This window comes from Pelodiscus sinensis, unplaced genomic scaffold (genome assembly GCF_049634645.1).
Source record: "Pelodiscus sinensis isolate JC-2024 unplaced genomic scaffold, ASM4963464v1 ctg99, whole genome shotgun sequence".
In the NCBI taxonomy this organism is placed as follows: Eukaryota; Metazoa; Chordata; order Testudines; family Trionychidae; genus Pelodiscus; species Pelodiscus sinensis.
The window spans coordinates 1-23,601 of NW_027465830.1; the positions used below are offsets into that span (position 1 = coordinate 1).

At 72.3% G+C, this 23,601-nt stretch overlaps 1 protein-coding gene across 1 annotated transcript in view; it reads right to left on the reverse strand.

The window, feature by feature from the left end:
* Window positions 1-188: 188 nt before the first annotated feature.
* Window positions 189-23,601, reverse strand: part of IPO13 (importin 13) — a gene marked incomplete at its 3' end in the record, with an annotated part of 81,322 nt that continues 57,909 nt past the window's right edge. Inside the window, exons 13-19 of the mRNA XM_075914636.1 lie at window positions 11,539-11,676; window positions 11,189-11,285; window positions 9,963-10,015; window positions 4,093-4,159; window positions 3,963-4,021; window positions 594-683; window positions 189-203 (exon numbers count right to left, since the gene is read on the reverse strand). Of these exons, the coding sequence (XP_075770751.1) occupies window positions 189-203; window positions 594-683; window positions 3,963-4,021; window positions 4,093-4,159; window positions 9,963-10,015; window positions 11,189-11,285; window positions 11,539-11,676 (519 nt within the window). The remainder of the gene's footprint in view (window positions 204-593; window positions 684-3,962; window positions 4,022-4,092; window positions 4,160-9,962; window positions 10,016-11,188; window positions 11,286-11,538; window positions 11,677-23,601) is intronic.

The following is a 23,601-nucleotide window of genomic DNA, read 5'->3' on the forward strand; positions in this document are numbered from 1 at the left end:
CCTGCAGGGACAGCGCCGCTGAGCCCCCCGCCGGCCCCCCACCCCGCCCCACCCGGCCCCCGACCCCCTGCAGGGACAGAGCCGCTGAGCCCCCCGCCGGCCCCGCCCCGCCCCACCCGGCCCCCGACCCCCTGCAGGGACAGCGCCGCTGAGCCCCCCGCCGGCCCCGCCCCCCACCGCCGCCCCACCCGGCCCCCGACCCCCTGCAGGGACAGAGCCGCTGAGCCCCCCACCCGGCCCCGCCCCGCCCCACCCAGCCCCCGACCCCCTGCAGGGACAGAGCCGCTGAGCCCCCTGCCGGCCCGGCCCCGCCCGGCCCCCCCACCCCCTGCAGGGACAGAGCCGCTGAGCTCCCCGCCGGCCCCGCCCCGCCCCACCCGGCCCCCCCCACCCCCTGCAGGGACAGAGCCGCTGGGCTCCCACGCCGGCCCCGCCCCACACGCTGCCCAGGATGGGGCAGGCCCCCCCAGGAGCAGGAAGCCCACCAGGCACAGGGAGGAGTCAACGCTCCACCAAGCCTCCTGTGGGGACGCTCATTGGCAGGCACAGCAGCCCCCCAGGCCTGCCCCCGGCTCCGGGCCCTGCCCCCTTACCTCCAGCACAGCCTGCAGCAGCAGCTTGCCATTCTCATGCACCACCTGCCCCACGGGGGGGACTTCTCCGCAGCGAGGCAGCAGCTCCGTCTGCAAGGGGACGGGAGCCCAGAGCAGCCCGTCAGGCGCCGCCAGCCCGTGCCCCAGAGAGCCCCCTCCCCCCGGAGCTGGGCCCGTGGACGTGGGGCCAAACCCCAGGAGCCCTGGGCACAAAGGAGCAGGACACCCAGCACCGGCTCCTTGCCTGCTCAGACAGGCCGGGTGGGGAGCGGGCAGAGCGCGCCGCAGGGCAGGGCCGGGTGGGGAGCGGGCAGAGCGCGCCGCAGGGCAAGGCCGGGGTGAGGAGCGGGCAGAGCGCGCCCCAGGGCAGGGCCGGGGTGGGGAGCGGGCAGAGCGCGCCCCAGGGCAGGGCCGGGGTGGGGAGCGGGCAGAGGGCGCCCCAGGGCAGGGCCGGGTGGGGAGCGGGCAGAGCGCGCCGCAGGGCAAGGCCGGGGTGAGGAGCGGGCAGAGCGCGCCCCAGGGCAGGGCCGGGGTGAGGAGCGGGCAGAGCGCGCCCCAGGGCAGGGCCGGGGTGGGGAGCGGGCAGAGCGCGCCCCAGGGCAGGGCCGGGGTGGGGAGCGGGCAGAGCGCGCCCCAGGGCAGGGCCGGGTGAGGAGCGGGCAGAGCGCGCCCCAGGGCAGGGCCGGGGTGGGGAGCGGGCAGAGCGCGCCCCAGGGCAGGGCCGGGGTGGGGAGCGGGCAGAGCGCGCCGCAGGGCAGGGCCGGGGTGGGGAGCGGGCAGAGCGCGCCCCACGGCAGGGCCGGGGTGGGGAGCGGGCAGAGCGCGCCCCCAGGGCAGGGCCGGGTGGGGAGCGGGCAGAGCGCGCCCCAGGGCAGGGCCGGGGTGGGGAGCGGGCAGAGCGCGCCGCAGGGCAAGGCCGGGGTGAGGAGCGGGCAGAGCGCGCCCCAGGGCAGGGCCGGGGTGGGGAGCGGGCAGAGCGCGCCGCAGGGCAGGGCCGGGGTGGGGAGCGGGCAGAGCGCGCCCCAGGGCAAGGCCGGGGTGAGGAGCGGGCAGAGCGCGCCCCAGGGCAGGGCCGGGGTGGGGAGCGGGCAGAGCGCGCCCCAGGGCAGGGCCGGGTGAGGAGCGGGCAGAGCGCGCCCCAGGGCAGGGCCGGGGTGGGGAGCGGGCAGAGCGCGCCCCAGGGCAGGGCCGGGGTGGGGAGCGGGCAGAGCGCGCCCCAGGGCAGGGCCGGGGTGGGGAGCGGGCAGAGCGCGCCCCACGGCAGGGCCGGGGTGGGGAGCGGGCAGAGCGCGCCCCAAGGCAGGGCCGGGGTGGGGAGCGGGCAGAGCGCGCCCCAGGGCAGGGCCGGGGTGGGGAGCGGGCAGAGCGCGCCCCAGGGCAGGGCCGGGGTGGGGAGCGGGCAGAGCGCGCCCCCGGGCAGGGCCGGGGTGGGGAGCGGGCAGAGCGCGCCCCCGGGCAGGGCCGGGGTGGGGAGCGGGCAGAGCGCGCCCCCGGGCAGGGCCGGGGTGGGGAGCGGGCAGAGCGCGCCCCAGGGCAGGGCCGGGGTGGGGAGCGGGCAGAGCGCGCCCCAGGGCAGGGCCGGGGGGGGGAGCGGGCAGAGCGCGCGCCAGGGCAGGGCCGGGGGGGGGAGCGGGCAGAGCGCGCCCCAGGGCAGGGCCGGGGTGGGGAGCGGGCAGAGCGCGCCGCAGGGCAAGGCCGGGGTGAGGAGCGGGCAGAGCGCGCCAGGGCAGGGCCGGGGTGGGGAGCGGGCAGAGCGCGCGCCAGGGCAGGGCCGGGGTGGGGAGCGGGCAGAGCGCGCGCCAGGGCAGGGCCGGGGTGGGGAGCGGGCAGAGCGCGCCCCAGGGCAGGGCCGGGGTGGGGAGCGGGCAGAGCGCGCCCCAGGGCAGGGCCGGGTGGGGAGCGGGCAGAGCGCGCCCCAGGGCAGGGCCGGGGTGGGGAGCGGGCAGAGCGCGCCCCAGGGCAGGGCCGGGGTGGGGAGCGGGCAGAGCGCGCCCCAGGGCAGGGCCGGGGTGGGGAGCGGGCAGAGCGCGCCCCAGGGCAGGGCCGGGGTGGGGAGCGGGCAGAGCGCGCCCCAGGGCAGGGCCGGGTGGGGAGCGGGCAGAGCGCGCCCCAGGGCAGGGCCGGGGTGGGGAGCGGGCAGAGCGCGCCAGGGCAGGGCCGGGGTGGGGAGCGGGCAGAGCGCGCCCCAGAGCAGGGCCGGGGTGGGGAGCGGGCAGAGCGCGCCCCAGGGCAGGGCCGGGGTGGGGAGCGGGCAGAGCGCGCCCCAGGGCAGGGCCGGGGTGGGGAGCGGGCAGAGCGCGCCCCAGGGCAGGGCCGGGTGGGGAGCGGGCAGAGCGCGCCCCAGGGCAGGGCCGGGGTGGGGAGCGGGCAGAGCGCGCCCCAGGGCAGGGCCGGGTGGGGAGCGGGCAGAGCGCGCCCCAGGGCAGGGCCGGGGTGGGGAGCGGGCAGCGCGCGCCCCAGGGCAGGGCCGGGGTGGGGAGCGGGCAGAGCGCGCCAGGGCAGGGCCGGGGTGGGGAGCGGGCAGAGCGCGCCAGGGCAGGGCCGGGGTGGGGAGCGGGCAGAGCGCGCCCCAGGGCAGGGCCGGGGTGGGGAGCGGGCAGAGCGCGCCCCAGGGCAGGGCCGGGGTGGGGAGCGGGCAGCGCGCGCCCCAGGGCAGGGCCGGGGTGGGGAGCGGGCAGCGCGCGCCCCAGGGCAGGGCCGGGGTGGGGAGCGGGCAGTGCGAGCCCCAGGGCAGGCCCGGGGTGGGGAGCGGGCAGAGCGCGCCCCAGGGCAGGGCCGGGTGGGGAGCGGGCAGAGCGCGCCCCCGGCCAGGGCCGGGGTGGGGAACGGGCAGAGCGCGCCCCAGGGCAGGGCCGGGGTGGGGAGCGGGCAGAGCGCGCCCCAGGGCAGGGCCGGGGTGGGGAGCGGGCAGAGCGCGCCCCGGGGCAGGGCCGGGGTGGGGAGCGGGCAGAGCGCGCCCCAGGGCAGGGCCGGGGTGGGGAGCGGGCAGTGCGAGCCCCAGGGCAGGCCCGGGGTGAGGAGTGGGCAGAGCGCGCCGCAGGGCAGGGCCGGGGTGGGGAGCGGGCAGAGCGCGCCCCAGGGCAGGGCCGGGGTGAGGAGTGGGCAGAGCGCGCCCCAGGGCAGGGCCGGGGTGGGGAGCGGGCAGAGCGCGCCCCAGGGCAGGGGCGGGGTGAGGAGTGGGCAGAGCGCGCCACAGGGCAGGGCCGGGGTGGGGAGCGGGCAGAGCGCGCCCCAGGGCAGGGCCGGGGTGGGGAGCGGGCAGAGCGCGCCCCACGGCAGGGTCGGGGTGGCAGCAGGAGAGGGGCCCTGGCTATGTGCCCCGCCCCCTCCAGAGCCAGGGGTGCCCGGGGGAACAGCCGCCATACTCACAAAGAAGCCACAGGCGGCTTTGACGGTCAGGGCCTCGGGGAACTTGAGGGAGAGGACACCTGAGGGGCAGAGAGCACTGGGGTTAGTGGCCCGGCGGGCGGGGGGAGGGGGCGTGTGGGGGGCTACTCACCGCACTGGAACACGGCCGGCACGTCCAGGCTGCTGCACAGGAACAGGTCCGGCTTCCTTTTGAGCGCCTGCGGAGCACACACACAGCCACAATAACCCGCTGCGCCCCACCCTCGCCGCGGGCACACACTTACCTGGCTGCCCCGCTGCCCAGCACACGGGCGGAGACGCGCCTGACGTAGAGGGGTCCCCGTGGGGCTAGCGCGCGTCACCGGGTCAGTGCCAGGCCACCCCCACGCCTTGGCTGGCAGCCGCCTGGCAGCGGCTCCGACGTGCGAGGGGCTTCAGCTTCTGCTGCCCGGAGCCCCCAGCTGCAGTCGTTTGCTGGCCCAGGCCCCCCTTCCGAGCCAGGGACTCCAGCGCCAGCCAGCGGGGAACGCCAAGGAGCGCCCCAGGGCAGGAGGGGCGGCGCCTCGGGCCCTTTCCCGAGCTCGCGGGGCGGAGGACAGGCCCCCTGCTGCCCAGCTAGCGCGCGGCCTGGCCTGCCAGCACCACGGACAGCGCAGCCGCCTTCCCTCTACCCCTGCCCCAGACCGGCCGGGTACCTGGCTCCCGCCCCCCTGCTGAGCCCCGTGCCTGGGCTAGCCCAGCCTCTCCGCACGCTGGCAAACAGCCTAGCCCCCGGGACCCCCAACGGACCTCCCGCCCGGCTCACAAGCCCGCTCTGCAGAGCGCCGCAGGCCAGCCTACGGTGTGCTCTTCGCACGCCGGGCCACGTGTGCCGCCACGGGCTCTGGTGCTACAGGTGTGCACAGCTCTCGTGCACCGCACCGCCCGTGACCCCGGCAGCGCACAGCAGTGTGAAAAGCTGGGACGGCTCCTGTAACGAACAAACTAAACGGTTCCCTGGGCCCCCCCGGGGCGCTGCCAACGCCTCACAGCAGCGGGCTGGCCGGCCGACGGCCCAAGGGAGCTGGGCCCCCCCGGGCGCTGCCAACGCCTCACAGCAGCGGGCTGGGCCGGCCGACGGCCCAAGGGAGCTGGGCCCCCCCTGGGGCGCTGCCAACGCCTCACAGCAGCGGGCTGGCCGGCCGACGGCCCAAGGGAGCTGGGCCCCCCCGGGCGCTGCCAACGCCTCACAGCAGCGGGCTGGCCGGCCGCCGGCCCAAGGGAGCTGGGCCCCCCCGGGGCGCTGCCAACGCCTCACAGCAGCGGGCTGGCCGGCCGACGGCCCAAGGGAGCTGGGCCCTCCCGGGCGCTGCCAACGCCTCACAGCAGCGGGCTGGCCGGCCGACGGCCCAAGGGAGCTGGGCCCCCCCGGGCGCTGCCAACGCCTCACAGCAGCGGGCTGGCCGGCCGCCGGCCCAAGGGAGCTGGGCCCCCCCGGGGCGCTGCCAACGCCTCACAGCAGCGGGCTGGCCGGCCGACGGCCCAAGGGAGCTGGGCCCTCCCGGGCGCTGCCAACGCCTCACAGCAGCGGGCTGGCCGGCCGACGGTCCAAGGGAGCTGGGCCCCCCGGGGCTTGGTGTGGGAGCTGGGGGCTCGTCTCCAGCATGCGGCCCAGCAGCCGGTCTCCTGGGCGGGACCGGTGTCTGCTTGCCTGCCCCACGTTCCACACCGTGCAGTAAGCTCCCCCACGCCAGGAGCCGCCAGCCCCCCACTCCCGCTCTGGGTGCTCCCAGAAGCCCAGCTGCAGCCAGAGCCCGACCATCCCCACAGCCCCACGCCCAAAGCAGCCGGCCCCGGTTAGCTGCTGTGCAGGTGCAGCCTGCGGGCCATGCTGGTGCCAGCCGGCAGGGAGAGAGGCAGCTGGGCGGGACCCCCGCGAGGCCAGGAGGGGCCTGGCGCAAGCAGCCCTCGCGCAAAGGCAGGCGGCCGGCAGGGTGCAGCCAGGGCCTGGGGCGGCCAGGCCGAGGGAGCGAGCTGCCTGTGGGACAGGGCCCCCGGGTCACGCTGCCGTCGGTGCAGGGCCCAGGCCGAGGGAGCGAGCTGCCTGTGGGACAGGGGCCCCCCGGGTCACGCTGCCGTCGGTGCAGGGGCCCAGGCCGGGGGAGCGAGCTGCCTGTGGGACAGGGCCCCTGGGTCACGCTGCCGTCGGTGCAGGGCCCAGGCCGAGGGAGCGAGCTGCCTGTGGGACAGGGCCCCTGGGTCACGCTGCCGTCGGTGCAGGGCCCAGGCCGAGGGAGCGAGCTGCCTGTGGGACAGGGCCCCTGGGTCACGCTGCCGTCGGTGCAGGGCCCAGGCCGGGGGAGCGAGCTGCCTGTGGGACAGGGCCCCTGGGTCACGCTGCCATCGATGCAGGGCCAGGCCGGGCAGGAGCCTGGGGCCGGGCTGGGCCGTCCTGTCCGATGGGCACTGCTGGGTGGGGCTGGCACCGGAGGGGCTCCCCCGTGCTGGCCAAGATGCTCGTCAAAGCAGCCGAGGGAGCAGCCGTCAGCCCCGCCCCGCCCGCTCAGGGGCTCCGCCCTCGCAGGGGTCACAGGAGACAAGGTGGGGCAGGCGGACAGTTACCCCCTCGGTGCCCTCTGGCCTCCCCACGCCCCAGGAAAGGCAGGGGAGGCCGCAGGGCACCGGGGGCCCAGGCATTGCTGCGGGATGCCAGACGCAGGTGCCCAGGGCGCACTGATGGGCAGAGGAAACTCTGGGGCATCTGCTGCCCGGCTGTGGCACCCCGCAGGCCACGTGCTGAGGGCTGCCCCGGAGCGCCTGCCCCGCCCCGTCCAGAGCCCCGGCTGAGACACGTCCCGGGGCCTGGCAGGCTGCTGAGTGGGAGGAACGGGGCTCCGGGCAGCCCGGCGCACAATGGGCCACAGGCCTCTCCGCCTGCAGGGGGAGGTGGCTCGAAGCGGGGCCCACCGGCCAGCCGGGACCCGTTGGGTCTGAGTGGGAGGCCAAACGCTCTGGGGCTTCGGGCGCAGGGCAGGCACGGCGCCGCTCACCCAGCCTCAGAGGCGCCGCACCACGTGCAAGCGCGGCTCCGGGCAAACCGGCTCTCCGCGGCCCCGGGCTCCCGAGTGCCGAGTGCCGAGAGCGGGATGAGAAGCCAGCCCAGGCTCGGGCCTGGCTACCGCCGCAGTGCCTGCACGCTGGCCTCTCCCTGCGGGCTGGGCTGCCCCCCAGCCTGGACCTGCCCTCTGCGCTGGGGCCAGACAGTGAAACGAGAACGGGGGAGGGGTCGCTGGCTAACCCCACCTCTCTGGGGCAGTGCCTGGCCAGGCCTCGGGGCAGCCGTGGGGCTCTGCAGTGGAGCGTCTCCCGCGGGGCCTGGCCAGGCAGCAGACAGAACCCCTGCAGCCCCATGCGGCAGAGCAGAGCGCCGGCCGGGCGGGCCCAGGGCACCGCAAGGGGCTGGCGCACAGCTGGCCAGGCGGGACGAGAGCAGGGCCTGTCCACACACCCCGCGGTCACAGTGCACAAGCAGCTCCCCGCGCCATCCTGTGGCCTTAGAAAAGGTTCCGAAAAGGGCAACAAACGCTGAGGGGTTGGGACGGGTCCCAGGGGAAGAGCGATTGAGGAGACGGGGACTTTCCAGCTTGGAAAAGAGACTGAGGGGGGATAGGGTGGAGGTCTGACGGGGGGTGGAGAAAGTGAAAGTGATTTACTGATTCCCACAATAGAAGAACTAGGGGTCGCCCGATGAAATGAACAGGCGGCAGGTTTAAAACAACCAAAAAAGTTTTTCTTCACACAGCGCACAGTCAACCTGTGGAACTCCTCGCTGGAGGATGTTGTGAAGACCAGGACTGTAACAGGGTTCAAAAAAGAGCTAGATAGATTCAGGTCAGAGCCTCAGGGGCACAGCCAGGGCAGGCTGAGCGGGGCTGCCAGGACGGGCCCTGTGACTAGCCAGCCCAGCACTGCCCAACCAGGCTCCAGCACGCAGACCCCTCCCCAGGCACCGGGAACCAACGCGCATTGCTATTGCTGCCTGCCTCCTCTCAGTCCCTGCTAGAGGAGCTGCTCCAGCAGACCTGCAGCCCGAGCCTGGCACAGCATGTGCTCCAGCCGTGGGGGGGTGGGGGGAGGCGCGTGCCCCGGCGCAGTGCTGTGCTCCAGCCGTGGGGGGAGGCGCGTGCCCCGGCGCAGTGCTGTGCTCCAGTCGTGGGGTGGGGGGAGGCACGTGCCCCGGCGCAGTGCTGTGCTCCAGCCGTGGGGTGGGGGGGGAGGCGCATGCCCCGGCGCAGTGCTGTGCCGCTGTACCCCGCAGCTCTCAGCCCCGCGCCCACCCCCCACCCCTGCGCCTCGCACTGCTCCGTACCCCGCAGCTCTCAGCCCTGCGCCCACCCCCCACCCCCTGCGCCTCGCACTGCTCCGTACCCCGCAGCTCTCAGCCCCGCGCCCACCCCCCACCCCTGCGCCTCGCACTGCCCCGTACCCCACGGCTCTCAGCCCCGCGCCCACCCCCCACCCCTGCGCCTCGCACTGCTCCGTACCCCGCGGCTCTCAGCCCTGCGCCCACCCCCCACCTGTGCGCCTCGCACTGCCCCCGTACCCCACGGCTCTCAGCCCCGCGCCCACCCCCCACCCCTGCGCCTCGCACTGCTCCGTACCCCGCGGCTCTCAGCCCTGCGCCCACACCCCACCCCTGCGCCTCGCACTGCTCCGTACCCCGCAGCTCTCAGCCCCGCGCCCACCCACCACCCCTGCGCCTCGCACTGCTCCGTACCCCGCAGCTCTCAGCCCTGCGCCCACCCCCCACCTGTGCGCCTCGCACTGCCCCGTACCCCACGGCTCTCAGCCCCGCGCCCACCCCCCACTCCTGCGCCTCGCACTGCTCCGTACCCCGCGGCTCTCAGCCCCGCGCCCACCCCCCACCCCTGCGCCTCGCACTGCCCCGTACCCCGCAGCTCTCAGCCCCGCGCCCACCCCCCACCCCTGCGCCTCGCACTGCTCCGTACCCCGCGGCTCTCAGCCCTGCGCCCACACCCCACCCGTGCGCCTCGCACTGCTCCGTACCCCGCAGCTCTCAGCCCCGCGCCCACCCCCCACCCCTGCGCCTCGCACTGCTCCGTACCCCGCGGCTCTCAGCCCTGCGCCCACCCCCCACCCCTGCGCCTCGCACTGCTCTGTACCCCGCGGCTCTCAGCCCCGCGCCCACCCCCCACCCCTGCACCTCGCGCTGCCCCGTACCCCGCGGCCTTGCACACTGCTGAGCCGCCCGCCCCCGGCTCAGGGTCCAGCAGCCAGGAGAAAGGCACTGAGCCATGGCCCACAGACACCGGCCAGCCCTATCTCTGCCCCATCCATTCCCGCGCCCGAGACCCAGGCAGCGCCCGCCGTCTGAAAGCGCCTTACTAGCCCTGCCCGCCAGTGCCCCAGGACTGACTGCTCCCGGCACGAGCGCAGGCTGCAGGTGGGCAGCACAGCCCCCGGCCACGCGCAGCGCTCCCCTCGTCCGGACGCCAGCCTCCAAGAGCGGGTCCCTGCCCCAGCGGCACAGGCAGCTCCTCAGGCCTGGCTGCCACCAGACATCTTGCCCCCACCACCAGACGGCTCCACATCCAACCCTAGATGCCACGCAGGGCAGCGGGGGCCGCACCGTCCCCGGGGAAAGCCGTCCCGCTTGGCTCGGCTCAGCCCCAGGGGACCTGGCGCCTGGCCCAGAGGGGAACAGGCTCTAGCTTCCTGTGGCGCCAGCCTGAGCTCGGCGCAGCAGGAGGTGCCCTGTCCCAGCCCTGGCTGTGCCCCCGCGTCGCGCCAGGAGGCGGCAGCGCCGAGGCCTGGCACCGCAGGGCCCTGCCCGGGGACGGCGCAAACCCAACGAAAGGAGAATGTTTTGTTTTCAACTTCCACGGAAACAGATGGAGAAACTCGATATTCAACTAAAAGGAAAAAAACGTTTTCAACAGAAAGCTAAAAATAGGTTTAAATTGAATCAAATAAGAGAAAGAGAGAGAACAGAAAGTGAATGAATAAGAAACTAAAACACACCTGTGCCAGGAGTTGCATAAATGAATCAACAATATCAGGATGATCCCTGGGCCCTAAAAATATAATAAAGATGTAACTGAAGAGAAATCATACAAACAGCAACTCAACATCATATAGTTATGTGATACGGAAGAGTTTACAAGTGAAAACAGGAGTGTGGGGGCAGGAGGTGCGAGGGGGGGACATGAGCAGCTTGAAGCAAGTTAAAGAAACAAAACATACAAAACTCATGGAACTGGAGAGCCCAAGGACAGAAAGACACCGCGCAGAAGGGCCAAGCGCCCGGCAGAGCTCCCGGCAAGGAGGGGAGCGGGGGAGCGAGCGTTTGCACTGGGGCCTGGAGGGGCGTCTGCAAAGCCCATCTGGTCCTGAAAAGCAACGGCAAGTCAATGGCAAACCTCAGCAGAGGAGGGGCCCGGGCCCGGGCCGAGCTCGGCTGGCTTTGCGGCCCATCTGCCTGCAGGAACCCGAGAGCCGCCTCCTCGCGGCCTTGCGCAGCGCCGAGAGCTGCACAGCACGGCCACGGCCACGGCCACCCCGCCCCGGCCTCCGCTCACAGCGGCGCGGCCCGCGCACGCGCCCCCCGGCCCTCTGCACACAACAGGCCCCCCGTTGGGACCCTGCTCCCTTCCCCAACCGAGGCTCCTCGCCCCGGGGCCTGGGCACCTCCCTCCCACAGCTGCCTCCCGCGCTCCAGCGCCGGCAAGCCCCGCAGGTCCGCACACCCCGGCAGGGAGGCCCTGGCCCGGCCCCGCGCAGCCTCTGGGCAGCGCCCGGCCCAGCAGGCATGGGCCAGGCGCCCGGTTCCACAGCAGGAGAAAGCAGCCAGTCCCAGCGCACAGCGGCTGATGCCCCGCTGCCGGGGGAGGTGGCCCGGCCCTAGAATCCAGGCTCTGGGTGGGCCCACGGAGGCCCGGCCAGTCAGGCTGCTGAGGGCGGTGGGGCTGAGAGGGGGACGTCCCTTTCTGCTCCTGCACCCGCCGGGCGCCGCCGGCCCGTGAGAGCCCCCCAATACCAGACACTAGCCCCTCGGTGCCAGACTCTGCCACGCGCCCGGCCCGAGGCCCCGCCGCCCGGCCCCGTACGCAGCCCCTGCCCTGCGCTCTGAGCGGCTGGCACGGGACACGCCGTCCCTCCCGCCAGGCCCAGGCCAGGGGACCCGCCTCCCCAGAGCCCATGCGGGAACGAGGGGGCGGCACCCTGCGGGGGAGGGCTGCCCCACGTACCTTGCTGGAAGAGGGTGAGCGTGACGGAGGTGACCAGCAGGAACAGGGCTTCGATGGGAGGGAAGTGGGCAGGCTCGTGAGCGAAGATGTGAACCAGCTGGAAGAGAGAGGGGGATGGAAGAGCCACACGCCCCCGCAGGCCTGGCCTTACGCCCACTGTGCCCGCTGCAAGGGGGGCCGGGGCAGCACGCCAAGCGATGCCCCGCTGGCTCCCAGACGGGACGGGCAGAGCCCCCCTGCCCTGCTCACCGTGTGCTGGACCCCTTCACAGGACCAGCCCCAGCAGCAGGCTGGGAGCACGGGGCCTGGCCGGCCCAGCCAGCGCGCGGGGTTCTGGCCCCAGCACTCACCTGCCGCGTGAGGTCCAGCGCCGAGGCCTGGGGGATGGTGCTGTACATCTGCCCCAGCATCTCGCACAGCTGGGGCACCATGGGGGCAAAGTCCTCCAGCAGGGTCTTCACGGACTTCTCAAAAATGGCGCAGACGGACTGCAGGGACAGGCGGGCACAGGAGTCACCCCCAGCTCTGCCCAGGAGGCACTGGGGGGGGGGGGCATTACGGGCTCAGAACCAGCCCCACTGGCGCCTGCTGCATCCTGCAGACAAACTTCACTGGCAACGCAACTCCCTCCCCCCACCCTGCTTCCGGCCCCGGGCTCCCCCCGGCCTTGAGCCCCCCACCCCCTGCTCTGGGGCCGCCCCCCCTCCCGACCCCGGCCTTGAGCCCCCCACCCTGCGCCTTCCCCCCCTCCCGACCCCGGCCTTGAGCCCCCCACCCTGCGCCTTCCCCCCCTCCCGACCCCGGCCTTGAGTCCCCCACCCCCTGCTCTGGGGCCGCCCCCCCTCCCGACCCCGGCCTTGAGCCCCCCACCCCCTGCTCTGGGGCCGCACCCCTCCCGACCCGCAGCCTTGAGCCCCCCACCCCCTGCTCTGGGGCCGCCCCCCCTCCCGACCCGCAGCCTTGAGCCCCCCACCCCCTGCTCTGGGGCTGCCCCCCTCGAACCCGGCCTTGAGGCCCCCACCCTGTGCCTTCCCCCCCTCCCGACCCACAGCCTTGAGCCCCCCACCCCCTGCTCCGGGGCTGCGCCCCCTCCCGACCCCGGCCTTGAGCCCCCCTGTGACGGCGCGTTGGGGGTTCCCCGTCTCCTGCACCCCGAAATGGCACAAAGAGACTGCACCAGCCGGTGGAATAGAGGAAGTTTATTGCCTCTCCAGGATACAGCACAGCACAGATGTAAGCTGGTCACAGAGCTGGGCTAGGATGCCTCAGGCCCCCTTGAGATGGGGGAGACTGGGCCCCTAAACTCCAGCCCCTTCTCCTAGGCTGTCTCCTCCATGCTCCCAGACAGCAACTAACTAACCCTCTTCCAGCCCTGCCCCCCAGCCAGGGCAGCATCCCCCTTCCTTTGTTCCTCTCTATGGGGGGTGTCTGGCCACTGGTTCAACAAGTTTGGCATTACCTCTGCCTAGTGAGGTTTTCCCTGCTGGGTCTTGCTCCAGACAGCAGGGGTCACCACATCCCAGCAAGTGCCCCCACTACGTCACAGTTCTCCCCCTGCTCTGGGGCCGCCCCCCCTCCCGACCTGCGGCCTTGAGGCCCCCGCCCCCTGCTCTGGGGCCGCCCCCCCCGACCCTGAGCCCCCCGCCCCCTGCTCTGGGGCCGCCCCCCCCTCCCGACCCCGGCCTTGAGCCCCCCGCCCCCTGCTCTGGGGCTGCCCCCCCTCCCGACCTGCGGCCTTGAGGCCCCCGCCCCCTGCTCTGGGGCCGCCCCCCCCGACCCTGAGCCCCCCGCCCCCTGCTCTGGGGCCGCCCCCCCTCCCGACCCCGGCCTTGAGCCCCCCGCCCCCTGCTCTGGGGCCGCCCCCCCGACCCTGAGCCCCCCGCCCCCTGCTCTGGGGCCGCCCCCCCCTCCCGACCCCGGCCTTGAGCCCCCCGCCCCCTGCTCTGGGGCCGCCCCCCCCCCGACCCCGGCCTTGAGCCCCCCGCCCCCTGCTCTGGGGCCGCCCCCCCCCGACCCCGGCCTTGAGCCCCCCGCCCCCTGCTCTGGGGCCGCCCCCCCCCGACCCCGGCCTTGAGCCCCCCACCCCCTGCTCTGGGGCTGCCCCCCCCCCGACCCCGGCCTTGAGCCCCCCACCCCCTGCTCTGGGACCGCCCCCCCCCGACCCCGGCCTTGAGCCCCCCACCCCCTGCTCTGGGACCGCCCCCCCCCGACCCCGGCCTTGAGCCCCCACACCCCCTGCTCTGGGGCTGCCCCCCCCCGACCCCGGCCTTGAGCCCCCCGCCCCCTGCTCTGGGACCGCCCCCCCCCGACCCCGGCCTTGAGCCCCCCGCCCCCTGCTCTGGGGCCGCCCCCCCCCCCGACCCCGGCCTTGAGCCCCCCGCCCCCTGCTCTGGGACCGCCCCCCCCCGACCCCGGCCTTGAGCCCCCCGCCCCCTGCTCTGGGACCGCCCCCCCCCGACCCCGGCCTTGAGCCCCCCACCCCCTGCTCTGGGGCTGCCCCCCCCCCGACCCCGGCCTTGAGCCCCCCACCCCCTGCTCTGGGGCCGCCCCCCCGACCCTGAGCCCCCCGCCCCCTGCTCTGGGGCCGCCCCCCCTCCCGACCCCGGCCTTGAGCCCCCCGCCCCCTGCTCTGGGACCGCCCCCCCCGACCCCGGCCTTGAGCCCCCCACCCCCTGCTCTGGGGCTGCCCCCCCCCCGACCCCGGCCTTGAGCCCCCCACCCCCTGCTCTGGGGCTGCCCCCCCCCCGACCCCGGCCTTGAGCCCCCCACCCCCTGCTCTGGGGCTGCCCCCCCCGACCCCGGCCTTGAGCCCCCACACCCCCTGCTCTGGGGCTGAGCCCCCACACCTCTGTGAGGCGCGTCGGGGCCGGCCAGCGGAGTAGGCGGTTTCATTGCTTCAGGGAACCAGCCCAGCGGAGCGCGACGTTGCCACAGGAGCCAGGGCAGAGCCTTAGTCCTCTCAGGGGCAGGGGCCTCACCCCTTCCTTGGTCTGAAACACCCCCCTGCTCCCAGCCCAGCCAGCCTGCCCCAGCCCCCAGCCCCTGTCCCCCAGCCCCAGGCGGCTGCGCCCCGGCTTTGCTCCCATTGCTCCACCTCGCCCAAGAGTCAGGCGGAGGGGCCATGGCCTACGGCCCCCCTCAGGCCAGCCCCTGCACACGGACACACGGTCCCTTCCCTGCGGCCAGCGGGGTCACCCCCAGCCCAGCACGGCAGCCAGTGAAACCCAACCGGCGAGCCCAGGGCCACAAGAGTGGACAGCCCCCCCCCCCACAGCCTCACTTCCTCTCTCTACCCTTTCTCTGCCCCCCCCCCCCCCCCGCCACTGCCCCTCTCCCGACCCACAGCCCCTGCCAGCCAGCCCTGGGCTGTCCCCCTGCGAGGTACTGAAGGACCCGTCTCTGGCACGGGGGGGGGGCGGTCTGTTCCCGCTGACTCCCCCACATGGGCACGGCCCAGACACCCCGGCCCCGCCTGAGCAGATGGCAGGGCTCCCCAGGGGACACAGAGGGAGGGAGGGGGAGACCAGCACCAGGTTTGGGGGGAAGGGTCAGTCTTTGGCTGAAAAGCAGGAAGGAGACAGACTGCGGAGGGGCTGGGAGTCAGGGGCCCAGGGACCCATCTCAGGGGGGCTGAGGCCCCCTGGCCCTGACTCCTGTAGCCGCGTCACGTCTGTGCTGGGCTGTGTCCGGGGGGAGCAATGAACCCCCCATGGTGCTGGCTGGCGGAGCCTCTTCTGGCTCCTACAGGGCTGCAGGATCGAGGGGACCCCGACCTGGAGTCACAGACCCATCCAACGCGGATATACTCCAGGGACCTCACCTAAGCCAGCCCTGTCTGAAGGGGAGAGGGATGGGTTTAACCTCTCCCCTGTGTGAGGGGGAGCTGGGGGGGCACAGGGAGCACTGGGGTCTCTGAGGGGAGGGGGGGATGGGTTATAACCTCTCTCCTGTGTGAGGGGGGCTGGGGGGCACAGGGAGCACTGGGGTGTCTGAGGGGAGGTGGGGGATGGGTTATAACCTCTCCCCTGTGTGGGGGGGTTGGGGGGGGCACAGGGAGCACTGGGGTGTCTGAGGGGAGGTGGGGGATGGGTTTAACCTCTCTCCTGTGTGAGGGGGTGCTGGGGGGGCACAGGGAGCACTGGGGTGTCTGAGGGGAGGGGGGGATGGGTTATAACCTCTCTCCTGTGTGAGGGGGGCTGGGGGGCACAGGGAGCACTGGGGTGTCTGAGGGGAGGTGGGGGATGGGTTATAACCTCTCCCCTGTGTAAGAGGGGGCTGGGGGGCACAGGGAGCACTGGGGTGTGTGAGGGGAGGTGGGGGATGGGTTATAACCTCTCCCCTGTGTGAGGGGGGCTGGGGGGGCACAGGGAGCACTGGGGTGTGTGAGGGGAGGTGGGGGATGGGTTATAACCTCTCCCCTGTGTGGGAGGGGGCTGGGGGGGCACAGGGAGCACTGGGGTGTGTGAGGGGAGGTGGGGGATGGGTTATAACCTCTCCCCTATGTAAGGGGGGCTGGGGGGCACAGGGAGCACTGGGGTGTGAGAGGGGAGGGGTTTAATCTCTCCCCTGTGTGAGGGAGGCTGGGAGGGAACAGGGAGCACTGGGGTGTCTGAGGGGAGGGGGGGGATGGGTTATAACCTCTCCCCTGTGTGGGGGGACACTGGGGGGGCACAGGGAGCACTGGGGTGTCTGAGGGGAGGTGGGGGATGGGTTATAACCTCTACCCTGTGTGGGGAGGGGCTGGGGGGGCACAGGGAGCACTGGGGTGTCTGAGGGGAGGTGGGGGATGGGTTATAACCTCTCCCCTGTGTGGGGAGGGGTTGGGGGGCACAGGGAGCACTGGGGTGTGTGAGCGGAGGTGGGGGATGGGTTATAACCTCTCCCCTGTGTAAGGGGGGCTGGGGGGCACAGGGAGCACTGGGGTGTCTGAGAGGAGGTGGGGGATGGGTTATAACCTCTCCCCTGTGTAAGGGGGGCTGGGGGGCACAGGGAGCACTGGGGTGTCTGAGGGGAGGTGGGGGATGGGTTATAACCTCTCCCCTTTGTGAGGGGGAGCTGGGGGGGCACAGGGAGCACTGGGGTGTCTGAGGGGAGGTGGGGGATGGATTTAACCTCTCCCCTGTGTGAGGGCGGGCTGGGGGGGGCACAGGGAGCACTGGGGTGTGTGAGGGGAGGTGGGGGATGGGTTCTAACCTCTCCCCTGTGTGAGGGGGGCTGGGGGGCACAGGGAGCACTGGGGTGTCTGAGGGGAGGTGGGGGATGGGTTCTAACCTCTCTCCTGTGTGGGGGGGGGGGCTGGGGGGGCACAGGGAGCACTGGGGTGTGTGAGGGGAGGTGGGGGATGGGTTCTAACCTCTCCCCTGTGTGAGGGGGGCTGGGGGGCACAGGGAGCACTGGGGTGTCTGAGGGGAGGTGGGGGATGGGTTATAACCTCTCCCCTGAGTAAGGGGGAGCTGGGGGGGCACAGGGAGCACTGGGGTGTCTGAGGGGAGGTGGGGGATGGATTTAACCTCTCCCCTGTGTGAGGGGGGTTGGGGGGGCACAGGGAACACTGGGGTGTCTGAGGGGAGGTGGGGGATGGGTTCTAACCTCTCCCCTGTGTGGGGGGGCTGGGGGGGCACAGGGAGCACTGGGGTGTGTGAGGGGAGGTGGGGGATGGGTTATAACCTCTCCCCTGTGTAAGGGGGGGCTGGGGGGGCACAGGGAGCACTGGGGTGTGTGAGGGGAGGTGGGGGATGGGTTCTAACCTCTCCCCTGTGTGGGGGGGCTGGGGGGCACAGGGAGCACTGGGGTGTGTGAGGGGAGGGGGGATGGGTTAGAACCTCTCCCCTGTGTGGGGGGGCTGGGGGGGCACAGGGAGCTCTGGGGTGTCTGAGGGGAGGTGGGGGATGGGTTCTAACCTCTCCCCTGTGTGGGGGGAGCTGGGGGGGCACAGGGAGCACTGGGGTGTGTGAGGGGAGGTGGGGGATGGGTTCTAACCTCTCCCCTGTGTGGGGGGGCTGGGGGGGCACAGGGAGCTCTGGGGTGCGTGAGGGGAGGTGGGGGATGGGTTCTAACCTCTCCCCTGTGTAAGGGGAGGCTGGGGGGGCACAGGGAGCACTGGGGTGTCTGAGGGGAGGTGGGGGATGGGTTCTAACCTCTCCCCTGTGTGGGGCGGCTGGGGGGGCACAGGGAGCTCTGGGGTGTCTGAGGGGAGGGGGGGATGGGTTCTAACCTCTCCCCTGTGTAAGGGGGGCTGGGGGGGCACAGGGAGCACTGGGGTGTCTGAGGGGAGGGGGGGATGGGTTCTAACCTCTCCCCTGTGTGAGGGGGGCTGGGGGGGCACAGGGAGCACTGGGGTGTCTGAGGGGAGGGGGGGATGGGTTCTAACCTCTCCCCTGTGTGAGGGGGGCTGGGGGGGCACAGGGAGCACTGGGGTGTTTGAGGGAAGGTGGGGGATGGGTTCTAACCTCTCCCCTGTGTGGGGGTGCTGGGGGGCACAGGGAGCACTGGGGTGTCTGAGGGGAGGGGGGGATGGGTTCTAACCTCTCCCCTGTGTGAGGGGGGCACAGGGAGCTCTGGGGTGTCTGAGGGGAGGGGGGGATGGGTTCTAACCTCTCCCCTGTGTGGGGGGAGCTGGGGGGGCACAGGGAGCACTGGGGTGTGTGAGGGGAGGTGGGGGATGGGTTCTAACCTCTCCCCTGTGTAAGGGAGGCTGGGGGGCACAGGGAGCACTGGGGTGTGTGAGGGGAGGTGGGGGATGGGTTCTAACCTCTCCCCTGTGTGGGGGGGCTGGGGGGGCACAGGGAGCACTGGGGTGTGTGAGGGGAGGTGGGGGATGGGTTCTAACCTCTCCCCTGTGTAAGGGAGGCTGGGGGGCACAGGGAACACTGGGGTGTCTGAGGGGAGGTGGGGGATGGGTTATAACCTCTCCCCTGTGTGGGGGGAGCTGGGGGGGCACAGGGAGCACTGGGGTGTGTGAGGGGAGGTGGGGGATGGGTTCTAACCTCTCCCCTGTGTAAGGGAGGCTGGGGGGCACAGGGAGCACTGGGGTGTGTGAGGGGAGGTGGGGGATGGGTTCTAACCTCTCCCCTGTGTGGGGGTGCTGGGGGGGCACAGGGAGCTCTGGGGTGTGTGAGGGGAGGTGGGGGATGGGTTCTAACCTCTCCCCTGTGTGGGGGTGCTGGGGGGGCACAGGGAGCACTGGGGTGTCTGAGGGGAGGTGGGGGATGGGTTCTAACCTCTCCCCTGTGTGGGGGTGCTGGGGGGGCACAGGGAGCTCTGGGGTGCGTGAGGGGAGGTGGGGGATGGGTTCTAACCTCTCCCCTGTGTGGGGGTGCTGGGGGGGCACAGGGAGCACTGGGGTGTCTGAGGGGAGGGGGGGATGGGTTCTAACCTCTCCCCTGTGTGGGGGTGCAGGGGGGGCACAGGGAGCACTGGGGTGTCTGAGGGGAGGGGGGGGATGGGTTCTAACCTCTCCCCTGTGTGGGGGTGCAGGGGGGGCACAGGGAGCACTGGGGTGTCTGAGGGGAGGGGGGGATGGGTTCTAACCTCTCCCCTGTGTGGGGGTGCAGGGGGGGCACAGGGAGCTCTGGGGTGCGTGAGGGGAGGTGGCTCGTGACTTCTGGCTGAGCGGAGCTGCAAGCAGAGGTGCTCAGTGTAGCTGGTTTGGTGCCTTGGAGTTAAGGAGCCCCAGCGCGGGGCTGTAAGTAGCCTGGTTCTCTGCAATTCGCCCTCATCTGCCCTCCCGGCCCGCCCCAGAGACCCCCCATATCACAGCGGGTGTATCCGGCCCCCCACCAGTTCCAGCTCTCCCCCTCTCTGTGTGTGACACACAAGCCGCCGGCGGGAGGTGCTGAGGGTTCCGGGTGCGACGGGGTGAGCTCTGAGGTCGCAGTGGGCCGGGGCGTGGGGATGGGAAGAGCCTTGTACTTGGTGGGTCTGGGTTTCGGAACCGCCCGCCGTGCGAGGGGGGCACCGGCCTGTGCGAGGGGGTTGCCTGTGCCACTTCCGGCTGCCCCGTGTGAACAGGAGGCTCTGACTGGCTTGGGGCCGAGGGGAGGACTCCCGGCGGGGGCTCAGCAGCCGGGTCACTAAGCAATTCTCAGTGGCATCCCTTGGAGCACCCATTGGTACATCCCCCCAGCTCTGCCGGCGCCCCTCAAACCGGACCCGCAGCCCCAGGCCTTAGACCCCCAAACACAGCTCTGCCGACCCCCCTCAAACCGGACCTGCAGCCCCAGGCCTTGGGCCCCCCAAACACAGCTCTGCCGGGGCCCCTCAAACCGGACCTGCAGCCCCAGGCCTTGGGCCCCCCAAACACAGCTCTGCCGGGGCCCCTCAAACCGGACCTGCAGCCCCAGGCCTTAGACCCCCAAACACAGCTCTGCCGGGGCCCCTCAAACCGGACCCGCAGCCCCAGGCCTTAGACCCCCAAACACAGCTCTGCCGGGGCCCCTCAAACCGGACCTGCAGCCCCAGGCCTTAGACCCCCAAACACAGCTCTGCCGACTCCCCTCAAACCGGACCCGCAGCCCCAGGCCTTAGACCCCCAAACACAGCTCTGCCGACTCCCCTCAAACCGGACCCGCAGCCCCAGGCCTTAGACCCCCAAACACAGCTCTGCCGACTCCCCTCAAACCGGACCCGCAGCCCCAGGCCTTAGACCCCCAAACACAGCTCTGCCGACTCCCCTCAAACCGGACCCACAGCCCCAGGCCTTAGACCCCCAAACACAGCTCTGCCGGGGCCCCTCAAACCGGACCCGCAGCCCCAGGCCTTAGACCCCCAAACACAGCTCTGCCGACTCCCCTCAAACCGGACCCGCAGCCCCAGGCCTTAGACCCCCAAACACAGCTCTGCCGGGGCCCCTCAAACCAGACCCGCAGCCCCAGGCCTTAGACCCCCAAACACAGCTCTGCCGACTCCCCTCAAACCGGACCTGCAGCCCCAGGCCTTAGACCCCCAAACACAGCTCTGCCGGGGCCCCTCAAACCGGACCTGCAGCCCCAGGCCTTAGACCCCCAAACACAGCTCTGCCGGGGCCCCTCAAACCGGACCTGCAGCCCCAGGCCTTAGACCCCCAAACACAGCTCTGCCGGGGCCCCTCAAACCGGACCCGCAGCCCCAGGCCTTAGACCCCCAAACACAGCTCTGCCGGGGCCCCTCAAACCGGACCCGCAGCCCCAGGCCTTAGACCCCCAAACACAGCTCTGCCGGGGCCCCTCAAACCGGACCTGCAGCCCCAGGCCTTAGACCCCCAAACACAGCTCTGCCGGGGCCCCTCAAACCGGACCTGCAGCCCCAGGCCTTAGACCCCCAAACACAGCTCTGCCGACTCCCCTCAAACCGGACCCGCAGCCCCAGGCCTTAGACCCCCAAACACAGCTCTGCCGACTCCCCTCAAACCGGACCCGCAGCCCCAGGCCTTAGACCCCCAAACACAGCTCTGCCGGGGCCCCTCAAACCGGACCCGCAGCCCCAGGCCTTAGACCCCCAAACACAGCTCTGCCGGGGCCCCTCAAACCGGACCCGCAGCCCCAGGCCTTAGACCCCCAAACACAGCTCTGCCGGGGCCCCTCAAACCGGACCCGCAGCCCCGGGCCTTAGACCCCCAAACACAGCTCTGCCGACTCCCCTCAAACCGGACCCGCAGCCCCAGGCCTTAGACCCCCAAACACAGCTCTGCCGGGGCCCCTCAAACCGGACCCGCAGCCCCAGGCCTTAGACCCCCAAACACAGCTCTGCCGACTCCCCTCAAACCGGACCCGCAGCCCCAGGCCTTAGACCCCCAAACACAGCTCTGCCGACTCCCCTCAAACCGGACCCACAGCCCCAGGCCTTAGACCCCCAAACACAGCTCTGCCGGGGCCCCTCAAACCGGACCCGCAGCCCCGGGCCTTAGACCCCCAAACACAGCTCTGCCGGGGCCCCTCAAACCGGACCTGCAGCCCCAGGCCTTAGACCCCCAAACACAGCTCTGCCGGGGCCCCTCAAACCGGACCTGCAGCCCCAGGCCTTAGACCCCCAAACACAGCTCTGCCGGGGCCCCTCAAACCGGACCCACAGCCCCAGGCCTTAGACCCCCAAACACAGCTCTGCCGACTCCCCTCAAACCGGACCCGCAGCCACAGGCCTTAGACCCCCAAACACAGCTCTGCCGGGGCCCCTCAAACCGGACCCCCTGCCCCAGGCCTTAGACCCCCAAACACAGCTCTGCCGGGGCCCCTCAAACCGGACCCACAGCCCCAGGCCTTAGACCCCCAAACACAGCTCTGCCGACTCCCCTCAAACCGGACCCGCAGCCCCAGGCCTTAGACCCCCAAACACAGCTCTGCCGGGGCCCCTCAAACCGGACCTGCAGCCCCAGGCCTTAGACCCCCAAACACAGCTCTGCCGGGGCCCCTCAAACCGGACCTGCAGCCCCAGGCCTTAGACCCCCAAACACAGCTCTGCCGACTCCCCTCAAACCGGACCCGCAGCCCCAGGCCTTAGACCCCCAAACACAGCTCTGCCGGGGCCCCTCAAACCGGACCTGCAGCCCCAGGCCTTAGACCCCCAAACACAGCTCTGCCGGGGCCCCTCAAACCGGACCCGCAGCCCCAGGCCTTAGACCCCCAAACACAGCTCTGCCGGGGCCCCTCAAACCGGACCCGCAGCCCCGGGCCTTAGACCCCCAAACACAGCTCTGCCGGGGCCCCTCAAACCGGACCCGCAGCCCCAGGCCTTAGACCCCCAAACACAGCTCTGCCGACTCCCCTCAAACCGGACCCGCAGCCCCAGGCCCTAGACCCCCAAACACAGCTCTGCCGGGGCCCCTCAAACCGGACCCGCAGCCCCAGGCCTTAGACCCCCAAACACAGCTCTGCCGACTCCCCTCAAACCGGACCCGCAGCCCCAGGCCTTAGACCCCCAAACACAGCTCTGCCGACTCCCCTCAAACCGGACCCGCAGCCCCAGGCCTTAGACCCCCAAACACAGCTCTGCCGGGGCCCCTCAAACCGGACCCGCAGCCCCAGGCCTTAGACCCCCAAACACAGCTCTGCCGACTCCCCTCAAACCGGACCCGCAGCCCCAGGCCTTAGACCCCCAAACACAGCTCTGCCGGGGCCCCTCAAACCGGACCCGCAGCCCCAGGCCTTAGACCCCCAAACACAGCTCTGCCGACTCCCCTCAAACCGGACCTGCAGCCCCAGGCCTTAGACCCCCAAACACAGCTCTGCCGACTCCCCTCAAACCGGACCCACAGCCCCAGGCCTTAGACCCCCAAACACAGCTCTGCCGGGGCCCCTCAAACCGGACCTGCAGCCCCAGGCCTTAGACCCCCAAACACAGCTCTGCCGACTCCCCTCAAACCGGACCTGCAGCCCCAGGCCTTAGACCCCCAAACACAGCTCTGCCGACTCCCCTCAAACCGGACCCGCAGCCCCAGGCCTTAGACCCCCAAACACAGCTCTGCCAGGGCCCCTCAAACCGGACCCCCTGCCCCAGGCCTTAGACCCCCAAACACAGCTCTGCCGGGGCCCCTCAAACCGGACCCGCAGCCCCAGGCCTTAGACCCCCAAACACAGCTCTGCCGGGGCCCCTCAAACCGGACCCGCAGCCCCAGGCCTTAGACCCCCAAACACAGCTCTGCCGACTCCCCTCAAACCAGACTTGCAGCCCCGGGCCTTAGACCCCCAAACACAGCTCTGCCGGGGCCCCTCAAACCGGACCCCCTGCCCCAGGCCTTAGACCCCCAAACACAGCTCTGCCGGGGCCCCTCAAACCGGACCCGCAGCCCCAGGCCTTAGACCTCCAAACACAGCTCTGCCGACTCCCCTCAAACCGGACCAGCAGCCCCAGGCCTTAGACCCCCAAACACAGCTCTGCCGGGGCCCCTCAAACCGGACCCGCAGCCCCAGGCCTTAGACCCCCAAACACAGCTCTGCCGGCGCCCCTCAAACCGGACCCGCAGCCCCAGGCCCTAGACCCCCAAACACAGCTCTGCCGACTCCCCTCAAACCGGACCCGCAGCCCCAGGCCTTAGACCCCCAAACACAGCTCTGCCGGGGCCCCTCAAACCGGACCAGCAGCCCCAGGCCTTAGACCCCCAAACACAGCTCTGCCGGGGCCCCTCAAACCGGACCCGCAGCCCCAGGCCTTAGACCCCCAAACACAGCTCTGCCGACTCCCCTCAAACCGGACCTGCAGCCCCAGGCCTTAGACCCCCAAACACAGCTCTGCCGGGGCCCCTCAAACCGGACCAGCAGCCCCAGGCCTTAGACCCCCAAACACAGCTCTGCCGGGGCCCCTCAAACCGGACCCACAGCCCCAGGCCTTAGACCCCCAAACACAGCTCTGCCGGGGCCCCTCAAACCGGACCCACAGCCCCAGGCCTTAGACCCCCAAACACAGCTCTGCCGGGGCCCCTCAAACCGGACCTGCAGCCCCGG